Source organism: Teleopsis dalmanni, unplaced genomic scaffold (genome assembly GCF_002237135.1).
Source record: "Teleopsis dalmanni isolate 2A unplaced genomic scaffold, ASM223713v2 unscaffolded_contig_0771, whole genome shotgun sequence".
Lineage (NCBI taxonomy): Eukaryota > Metazoa > Arthropoda > Insecta > Diptera > Diopsidae > Teleopsis > Teleopsis dalmanni.
In genome coordinates, this window is record NW_024032153.1 from 1 (window position 1) to 11,725 (window position 11,725).

Here is an 11,725-nt window from a genome sequence, read left to right on the forward strand (position 1 = left end):
AAAAACGGCAAAAAAGTCTGAAGTAAAAATTGAATAAAAATACTTTGTAGGCGTTTCTGCATATAAAGCAAACATTAAACCAAGATAAACTTTGCAATTGTCTGTTTCAGACAATCTGTGATTTAAAAACTCCTACAGGTCAAACGAAGACATCAATTACTTCGGCGCAAGGCAAAGGATATACGTTAAAGAAGTACCCACTACAAAAGCAAAATCTGAATAAAAAAAATTATGCATTACATGCATATTGATGCACTGCATCAAGTAACCTCTCAATTTATGTGCTTATGCCATTTAAACACATAAAGCGAACTATCCGAAATAATTTCAAAATAAAAAAGAAACAAATATGTCGATACTCATAGCAGTCGCACATGCTCCTTCCTCGTCATCATCCATTGAGGCGCTTATGCACTTCATGCGTTGATTGTTTTATTATGATGATGTTAAATTACAATAATCCAGCAGTTGAATCGTAATCGCATTTGTGTGGGTTGTCGTCATCATAGCCATCTGTGCCTTTGGTAACTGCAACTGCTCCGGCAGCATAAGGAAAGCAGCAATCTCATTGCTATGCTGTTCCATGTTTGCTGTAGCAATTCAACAAAAGAAATTTTAAGATTTCTATATAACTTATTTTTTTAGTACATAACACATGCATATTTTTTTGTCATTATCTACTAAAGATACGGTTACGCTATGGAAGATATCTCTTTAGATATGATACTCTTATAATTTTAATATCGAATTCGTTAAAGTTCATAATTTTTCTTTTTAATAATAATATTTTGTGATATTAAAAAGTAAAATCTGAATTACAAACAAATTGCAATCACTTACTTATTATATTTGTTTTTTTTTATTTATATAGTTTTTCGGCGTAACATAGGCTATTAAAACATTCGATATTAGTTATAATTTTAATTAAAATAATAAATTTAATAATTTCCGTTTCAAACTGTCCGACAGTTTGTGTGTGTGGGTGAATGATACTGATTTTTTTTTTATTTTTTTCAAATAAAAAAAATTTATTACATTAGCATAGATTTCAATATATTTGAAAAATTAAACTGGATATATATACATTTGCTTAATAATTAGAATAGAGGAAAAAGGTATTTTTCTTATTAATTGTAGCTGTGCTTAAAGCAAAAATGCCAAGATTTAAGAATTGAATAAACAACAAAATATTTTTGGGCAATACGCAAGAACTTTACTTTATTCGGAAGTTCCAACATATTTCACATGGAACAAAACTTTAAAAAAGTGGCAGCCACGTAAACGAGGTGTTGCAGTCAATGGTTATCCAGGATTATTTTCAGCAAACACACTGGGTCGTTTATATACTGTTCATCCAAAACAACGAGTGTTTTTTTTTAAGACTGCTTTTAATAAATGTACGCGGTCCAACATCGTATGAGTATTTGAGAACTGTCAATGGTCAGCTATACAATACATCTCATGATGCATGTAGAGAATTGCAATTGCTGGAAAGCGATAATCATTGAGACATTACGCTCCGGCATGCAGTATTAAGTTCTTTTCCACATCAAATTCGTCAATTATTCGCCATATTGTTGACAACATGTTTTCTAAATAATCCCAAAGAATTGTGGGAAAAATATAAATGCTCAATGAGTGAAGATATACTACATAGACATAGAACAACAAATCATGACTTAAATATTCAATTCAATCGTGAAATTTATAACGAAGCTTTGATTATGATCGAAGACTTATGTTTACTTATATCAAATCAACCACTTAAATTATTAGGATTGTATTCGCCAAATCGTTTGGCAACTGATATGCAGCGCGAACTTCAGTATAGCTCTGAAGATTTGGTTGAATTTGTTACATGAAGCGAACAAATGTTTACACACCAACAAAAGCTCATTTATGATCGGGTTTCGAACGCAATTGCGGCAAAAGAAGGCGGCTTTTTTTTTCTTGGATGCACCAGGTGGAACTGGAAAAACTTTCTTAATTTTAGTCATTCTTGCAAAGGTTAGGATGCAAGGTAATATCGCTTTAGCACTTGCATCATCTGGAACCGCTGCGACATTGTTAGATGGTGGTAGAACAGTCCATTCGGCACTAAAGTTGCCACTAAACATACATTCATGTGAAAATGCACTATGCAATATAAAAAAACATTCCAATATGGCTAAAGTACTTCAAAAATGTCACATCATTGTTTGGGATGAATGCACAATGGCACATAAGTATTCATTGGAAGCATTAAATCGAACACTTAAAGATTTAAATGCCAACGATAGACTTTTTGGAGGCGCTTTAATTTTATTGGCAGGTGATTTTAGACAAACATTGCCAGTTATTCCACGTTCAACCTATGCTGATGAAGTCAATGCTTGCCTCAAATCATCTATTTTGTGGCGAAATGTCCATATATTGCGACTTACCGAAATCATGCGTGTTGGACTACAGAGGGATTTAGCTGCAGAACTATTTGCCAAACAATTGATGGATATTGGTAATGGAAACGTAAGTCTTCATGAAAATACGCACTTTATTAAATTGCCAGAAAATTTTTGTAAAATTGTTAATTCGAAAGAGGAATTAATAGAAAGCGTATTTCCTCACATATATCAAAATTATCAGAACCATCAGTGGCTTCAAAGTAGAGCGATTCTGGCTGCCAAGAACTTAGATGTCGATGAAATCAATTCCAAAATTCAAGCTATGCTACCTGGTAATTTAATTTCGTTAAAATCCATCGACACAGTGGTAGATGAAAACGAGATTGTGAATTATCCCACTGAGTTCTTAAATTCGCTTGATTTGCCAGAACTACCACCACACAATTTAGTTTTAAAAGTTGGTTCACCAATCATTTTATTACACAATCTAAACCCACCAAAATTATGTAATGGAACAAGATTAGTAATTAAAGGAATTATGGGGAATTTAATTGAATCAACAATATTAAGTGGAAAATTCAGAGGAGAAAATATATTGCTTCCACGCATACCAATTATACCAACCGATGTTCCAATTCAATTCAAACGATTGCAATTTCCAATTCGTTTAGCATTTGCGATGACAATTAATAAATCTCAATGTCAAACATTAAAAGTATGTGGACTGAATTTGGAAAATACATGTTTTTCGCATGGGCAACTATATGTTGCATGTTCCCGTGTTGGAAAACCTTTTGATCTATATATATACGATCAAAATGGCTTAACAAAAAATATTGTTCATGATTTATTTTAAGATAACATGTTATCTAAACGTGTAATCTAACGAGCCAATAAATAAAATATTAAATAGGTCTGAACTATGGACCTGAAAATCATATTATATATATTTAGAATTAAATCAAGAACGCAAGAAACTATTAAATTCAAATTCATGCAAAATTGTTATATTATTCTGTTTAATGAATTATTATTATTTAGACATATTGAATTAATTGCTGCAAGTTAATTGCTAGACTCATTAAATTTGATGAATGTTACCAATATATGAATGAGCTACAATTCAGTTTGAGCAATGAAGCGTAAAACGAAACATTGGACCACTAATTTTAAACAGCAAAAAACACAAGCGCAAAAAAAGATTTAATGAAATAAGTGTTATTTAACACTTACTTTGTGCTCAATGGTCGTTTGTAGATTCTTATCCAAATGCACCTTTATATATAATTTGGGTGCCATCCAATTTGGCACGAATACGTTTGCCTACGATCTCTGCTGAAAACACTAAATCTTCTAAAATAAAATACACAGCAGTTAAACTACGCGAACGGATTATTGCACCGTCTTGTTTTTACGAAAACTTTGTAGTTACTCGTTCACTATCTAAGTCTTTACGGTGCTGATATAACTCTTCCTCTTCAAGTGGTCCTTGCAAACCCTTATGAAATATATTTCTCATCCACCAGAAACTCCATCTCGAAAATATATTAGCGGTTGAGTAGGGATTCTTTGGGCGTTCAATTTTTCTTCTAGTCCGATTGATGTTAAATTTCTTTATTTACAGTTACGTTTGATTATGATAAACCAAAAATGTAGTAATAAATTCGAAGTTCAAGAAATGAAGATAACCGACACGAGCACCACTCAATATGGTGAATGCAACAAAAATTTTTTAAATCGTGAATAACAGTAAATAGCAATGCAAAAAATTTACAATATTTTTTCAATGTTACAACAAAACTTTATAGACAATGTACGGTAATTATGCGTACTCGTTCTCGTATTCGTACAACAGAAATTATTTTCAAATAATTCCTTATCCTTATGCAAATCATGCAAAATTGTTATATTATTCTGTTTAATGAATTATTATTATTAAGACATATTGAATTAATTGCTGCAAGTTAATTGCTACACTCATTAAATTTGATGAATGTTACCAATATATGAATAAGCTACAATTCAGTTTGAGCAATGAAGCGTAAACGAAACATTGGACCACTAATTTTAAACAGCAAAAAACACAAGCGCAAAAAAAGATTTAATGAAATAAGTGTTATTTAACACTTACTTTGTGCTCAATGGTCGTTTGTAGATTCTTATCCAAATGCACCTTTATATATAATTTGGGTGCCATCCAATTTGGCACGAATACGTTTGCCTACGATCTCTGCTGAAAACACTAAATCTTCTAAAATAAAATACACAGCAGTTAAACTACGCGAACGGATTATTGCACCGTCTTGTTTTTACGAAAACTTTGTAGTTACTCGTTCACTATCTAAGTCTTTACGGTGCTGATATAACTCTTCCTCTTCAAGTGGTCCTTGCAAACCCTTATGAAATATTTTTCTCATCCACCAGAAACTCCATCTCGAAAATATATTACCGGTTGAGTAGGGATTCTTTGGGCGTTCAATTTTTCTTCTAGTCCGATTCATGTTAAATTTCTTTATTTACAGTTACGTTTGGTTATGATAAACCAAAAATGTAGTAATAAATTCGAAGTTCAAGAAATGAAGATAACCGACACGAGCACCACTCAATATGGTGAATGCAACAAAAATTTTTTAAATCGTGAATAACAGTAAATAGCAATGCAAAAAATTTACAACACTTTTTCAATGTTACAACAAAACTTTATAGACAATGTACGGTAATTACGCGTTCTCGTATTCGTACAACAGAAATTATTTTCAAATAATTCCTCTTATGCAAATCATGCAAAATTGTTATATTATTCTGTTTAATGAATTATTATTATTTAGACATATTGAATTAATTGCTGCAAATTAATTGCTACACTCATTAAATTTGATGAATGTTACCAATATATGAATGAGCTACAATTCAGTTTGAGCAATGAAGCGTAAAACGAAACATTGGACCACTAATTTTAAACAGCAAAAAACACAAGTGCAAAATAAGATTTAATGAAATAAATAACACTTACTTTGTGCTCAATGGTCGTTTGCGGGTTGGTTTTGGCAAAATCTTGCGTTCTCCTATCACTACAACATGCTTTCCAGAGAACTTTTTTTCAAGTTCACGCACCAAAATAATTTGTATCTTTTGAAAAGTTTTTTGTTGTGGAATTGGTACATAAATTATAACAGCCTACAACAACAAAATAACAATATTAATGAAACTAAGTTTTAAAAAATGTGCATACCTTTTTAGTACCGAATTCAATTTCAAGGGCTCGAGTTATGTGCAAATCTCTCAAATAAGGTTTTAAGTCGCTATTTGCTTCAAGTTCCGAAAGTGCTTGAGCAATCGACTTTTCGAAATCATCTGGCTCTATACCGCCTGGTTTCACTATTTTCGAACCAATCATCTGCAAAATAATTTGTATAAACAATAAATTAAGAAACAATAAAACGATTTCCTTTCATCGCTATAGAATTAAAAACATCAACACAATCTGAAAGCATCCTCGCAATTAAATGTTAATTTATTCCAAAAATAAAGTCAACTTCTTAACGTTTATTACCACAAATTTTTATTTCTTAAAGTGAGTTTAAACGTTCAGATTGGTTTTTTTTCACCCTATTGCAAAATTAGACCATCCTTGGTCAAACGTTTTGACAGAAAGGAAGTACATTTTTGCCACTGAACAATAAATTAACACAACACAAGTGCAAAATAAGATTTAATGAAATAAATAACACTTACTTTGTGCTCAATGGTCGTTTGTTGGTTCTTATCCAAATGCACCTTTATCAATTGGGTGCCATCCAATTTGACACGAATACGTTTGCCTACAAACACTAAATCTTCTAAAATAGCTTCATACACAGCATCATACACCAACAGATTGAATGGCTCGAAGTGTAACATTAAATCGCCTCAAAAGTTGACGTGTGTAAGAGTAATTAAGGAAAAATTATAGAAAAATGTTTAACAAAATGGAAACTGCCTTGAAGGCAAATATTGCAAAAAATCACAAAAATTCAAACAAATATTGCTAAATTAAATTTTTATTTACAATACTATCGCTATTGTTATGTCAAGAAATGTTTAGCAAAAATATGAAACCATAGTAAAACAAACAACAATTTCCACACAACTTATATCCCAGTAGAAAACGGATCGATCCGTCATCGAAGACGTCTTCAAGACATGGATACATACATGAAGACCGATCGATCCAAATGTATGACGGTCTTCGAAGACACTTTCATACAAATTAGCCAAATGTCTTCAATGAATTTTTGTGTACATGTCTCGAAGACCGTCTCGAAGACCATGTCTTGCATAACGGACGCATTCGACAGAAAGTTGTGCGCTCTTAGTGCAGTGCTCATATAATTTTTTCACCCTTTTTTTATTTCTACTCTTTTATTGCGCTCTTTAAATTTTAAATGAATTTCAATTTTCTCTTTAAATAAGTAGAAAGAAATTGTTGTATTTTTGTACTTTTATTTATTTTATATAAATAATTTCTTACATTACATTCAAAATTAAAAGTTTTAAAAGAAATAGAAATTTTATTATAAATTATTATAAATTTTATTAAGATATTAAAAATAAACTAGTAAAAACTAGTAAACATAGTGAAAATTAATTTAAATAATTAACTTAATATAACTTAACATATCTAAAATTAACTAAAACTAATATAAAATAATTTATAGCATTTCGCTATCATCTATTGTTGAAGTTTTATATGTTTTCAAAAGCGTTGAAAAGGATTTTGGTACAATTAAACCTTCTGATCTTAAGAGTTCTAAAATATCATTACCACAACGCCTGTTAATCCTGTGTTTTTTAAATATAACAGCTAATTTTTCACAAGTGTTTTCAGTTTTTTTATTTTCAACATCCTTTGTTTCGTTTCTAAAACAACTTTCACTGGAATTATTGTCTTCAATATTAATATCAATATATTTTTCAGGAACTAAGTCACTATTTAATTTGTATTGATTTAATTTCTTGTGTTTTTATATTAATATTATATATATTAAATTTTTATTGTATATTTTATATGTTTATTGTGTTGTTATATTATTATTGAATATATAATAAATATATCATGCTTTCGGTGATGATAACGGGTAAATGGTGTACTGTAGAAATTAACTTCTTAAGCAAAAAATTTACGCATTAATAAAATAAAACCTTTGCATTTATTTTAATGCATAACCCTGTAAATTTCTAATCAATTTGCCTTTGATTACCAACACAATAGGTTTTGTACAAAATTTTAAAGAAAACATAACATATGTATACCATATTAATGGGCACACAAGTACACATACACAGTTATTAGTATGCCTACGAATGGAATCATAGGGAAAAAAAACCTAATGTGATGAGCAGACGGAGAAACGGCACCAACCCATCTTCTCTTCTTCATTCTTATTGCACACTCCAAAAGATTTTGTGTTAAAGAGTATGTGAGGCAATATTTCTGAACATGATGCCTGGTTTGTTTTTTGTATATTTTTCATGAAATATTTGATTTGTTTTCTGTACAGTTTTGATTACTGTAGTTCTCTCATATTATTACTTATTATTTTTAAAGCATTTCATTATTGGCGCCGTAATACTTGCCTACTTGAGTCCTTTAATCGCTGTGTCGTGTTTCGCAGTAATAGCATGCCTACGATGGTAGTCATAGATTAAAAAACCAAAACAAAAAACAAAACATAATTTGAAGAGCACAGGGTCATCCATTAAAAAAGATGGATTTTTTTAATATCATATATTTATTCCTTCTTTTATATACACACAGCAGAAGAAGTCTGCGGTCACCCACACCATTTTTTATTAAATTTCGGATAATTTTTTTAATTTTTACTCAAATTGATATTTGTTTTCTGATTTATTTTAACCAAAGAAACAACAATAAAGTTTAAACATAAACAATTAACAGTTATTCTTAAAAAAAAAAAAATTAAACACAATTAAATGCAAAAACAACAATTTTCAAAGCAGAAAAAGTTTGCGGTCTCTTATTAATATTTAATAATATTTTAATTAAAACAATTAAAATTCACAGAAACTTACAATTTAATAGCCTGTGGAATAACCTCTGCGTTTAATACCCTCTTTTAGACGTTTTTGTATGGACTTAACCAGTTTTGTAGTATCCTGTGCTATAAAAGCAGTATAGAAGAGTCATGATCGAATTATTAGCGATGGAAATTAAATGGAAATTTCAACAGATTAATATTTTTGTTTGTGTTTTGCTTATAAGCAAACGAGTATGGATTTCTTCTTTTTGTTTTCGTTTTAAGGGAATATGTACGCATTATTTCTTTGTTGGTGCATTAAATATAATAATGCAAAATTGTAAGTAATGTGTGTGCGTACAATTTGTATGCAAATAATATAATTTTATCTGTAATTAGATTATGCCTAAATTTATGTTTTTTGAAATTATTAAATTTATGATTTAATAATTATAATTATAATAACATAAATGAGTAGTAATATGTATATTCAGTTTTATAGATTGTTTGATTTCCCCGAATTATTGAAATATATAAGTTATGGAACTTGAATATTTTGATTCTGTTCGAGAATCGAATATTAAGCTTAAGCTTACTTAAGTTTAAGAATATTAAGCTTTAGTAGTTAAGTTTGAGAATATTAAGCTTTAGTAGTTAAGTTTAAGAATATTAAGCTTTAGTAGTTAATATAACATTAAGTTAAACTTGTGAATGATTGGAACATCATCTCCAATCGTAATTATATGAAAATAATAAACACTCCACTCCTTCTCTTTTTGGACTGGGGAACAAGAAAACCTAATTGGCGCCCAACGGAAACAGTCGTTTTAACGACTAAGATAATATTACACCAAAAAGTGTGACTTTTTTCAAAAAAAATATACAACTGTACATTATATTTACAACTACTCCGAATCAAAATTTTTTAAAAAAATATAATAAAATAGAATTCTTATTAGAATTAATATTAAAAAAGTGTTACTTAATTCTAAAAAAAAAAACTGCATCAAACGATAGCAAGTTATTTTCTGAACTAATAATAAAAAAAGTGTGACTTTTTTCAAAAAAATATACAACTGTACATTATATTTACAACTACTCTGAATCAAAATTTTTTAAAAAAATATAATAAAATAGAATTCTTATTAGAATTAATATTAAAAAAGTGTTACTTAATTCTAAAAAAAAAAACTGCATCAAACGATAGCAAGTTATTTTCTGAACTAATAATAAAAAAAGTGTGACTTTTTTCAAAAAAATATACAACTGTACATTATATTTACAACTACTCTGAATCAAAATTTTTTAAAAAAATATAATAAAATAGAATTCTTATTATAATTAATATTAAAAAAGTGTTACTTAATTCTAAAATACAAAAAAATGCATCAAACGATTGCTAGTTATTCTCAGAACTAATAATACAAAAAAAGTTTGACTTTATAAAAAAATGTACAACTGTACATTATATTTACAGTACTTTGTATCAAAACTTTTTAAAATATATTAAAATAGAATTCTTATTAGAATTAATATTAAAAAGTGTTACTTAATTCTACAAAAAAAACTGCATCAAACGATAGCAAGTTATTTTCTGAACTAATAATAAAAAAAAGTGTGACTTTATTAAAAAAAATATAAATACAGTGAGCGTAATTTACTTAGACGCACACAAAAAAAATGCTTTTATTTTTGTTAAAGAGCAAAGCTATTGATCTTTTTTCATTATTGTTTTTTCTTTTCCATTACTAAACGTAAACAAACATAAAAGGAATGTGATTTTTATTTTGCAAAGTTATAATGATGAATTTCATAAAAAAGAAGCTAAGTAAGTGCGCAATTTTTATAGACGCATATATTTGTTTCGGTAGTTCGGACTAGTTTATTTGATTGTTCTGTAAGAAGGTTTGTATTTCATAACACATTAATATTTGAGCTAATATTCTAAAAGCAAAAACCATACAAATTCTGTACGAAATAGGCTCCGCATTTGCGCAAGTCGAATGGCAAAGGGAAAATTTCTAAGCGCTGAAGAAAAAGCCAAAATAGGGTGTTTACATCAAAATGGATTCTCAAAGAGGAAAATTGCAGGCCACATAAACCGATCGGAACACGTTGTAAGAAATTTTTTACGTTTGGGTGAGGAATATGGTAAAGCCCCTACGAATAACAAGCGAAATGCAAAGATAAATCGGCGACTCAAAAACCAAATAAAGGAAGAAGCAACAAAAAATCGGCTCAGTGCAGCTCAAATCGCATCAAAATTGCAGCTACCAATTAAAAAAAGAAGAGTGCTGCAAATTTTACATGCAGATGGCCACATAAAATGGAAGAAAATGATGAAACGGCCCCATCTGAAAGAAATGCACAAGAAGAATCGCATTGTTTTTGCTAAAAATCATATGCATTGGATCAAAGAATGGCACTCGGTTATTTTTTCGGACGAGAAAAAATTTAACTTGGACGGGCCAGACAGTTTCAGCTCTTACTGGCATGATCGTCGCCAAAACAATCCCATAAAAATGAGTAGAAACTTTGGAGGCTGATTTGTCTTGATATGGGGTGGCTTTTCACTCCATGGAAAACTTACTTTGTGCTTCATAAATACAAGAATGAACTCAGAGAAGTACACTGAAATGCTGAATGACGTTCTTATAAAGTTTCTGGAGGAACACGCCGATCGGGATCTAATTTTCCAGCAGGATAACGCCGCCATTCATGTGTCCAAGCTTTCAAAGTCTTACTTCTCGTCGAAGCAGATAACGGTAATGAATTGGCCAGTAAGGAGTCCTGACCTAAAACCCATTGAGAACCTATGGGGAATAATTTCACGGAAGGTCTATGCCAACGGACGTCAGTATTCCACAGTGAGTGAGCTCAAAGCATCAATCCAAGAGGCTTGGGACAAAATCGACGATGTGATTATCAAAAAATTGATAGATTCGATGCCAAATCGAATTTTTTCAGTTATAAACCAAAACGGAGGAATTATAAAGTATTAAGCATTGTCAAAACTGTGAAAACTCTTTGATTTCTTTTGTTTAAACATAGTGCGCCTAAGAAAATTGCGCGTTTATTTTGCCTTATTTTTGTGTTTTTGTACATATGTAAGAAGAATGACTGATATGAAATATATTTCTTTTTTGTTTTTTACTATCAAGCACTGCTTTTTCTTTTTCAACAAAAAAAACATTTATATTCGAGTTCGTTGTATCATTTTTGAAAAAATATTAAGTGCGTCTAAGTAAATTGCGCTCACTATATACAACTGTACACTATATTTATAGTACTTCGAATCAAAATTTTTTAAAAAAATATAATAAAATA

The 11,725-nt window shown here is 29.8% G+C and overlaps 1 protein-coding gene and 1 pseudogene across 1 annotated transcript; one reads left to right on the forward strand and one right to left on the reverse strand.

Annotated features, from left to right (window-relative positions):
* The first annotated feature begins 2,163 nt into the window (after positions 1-2,163).
* On the forward strand, positions 2,164-3,237 carry LOC119663688 (ATP-dependent DNA helicase PIF1-like). Its single transcript, XM_038073296.1, has 2 exons — positions 2,164-2,887; positions 3,053-3,237. Exons 1-2 carry the CDS (start codon positions 2,164-2,166, stop codon positions 3,235-3,237), a joined length of 909 nt encoding a protein of 302 aa, XP_037929224.1.
* Positions 3,238-4,515: 1,278 nt separating this feature from the next.
* On the reverse strand, positions 4,516-6,013 carry LOC119663689 (annotated as a pseudogene).
* Between the last annotated feature and the right edge of the window lie 5,712 nt (positions 6,014-11,725).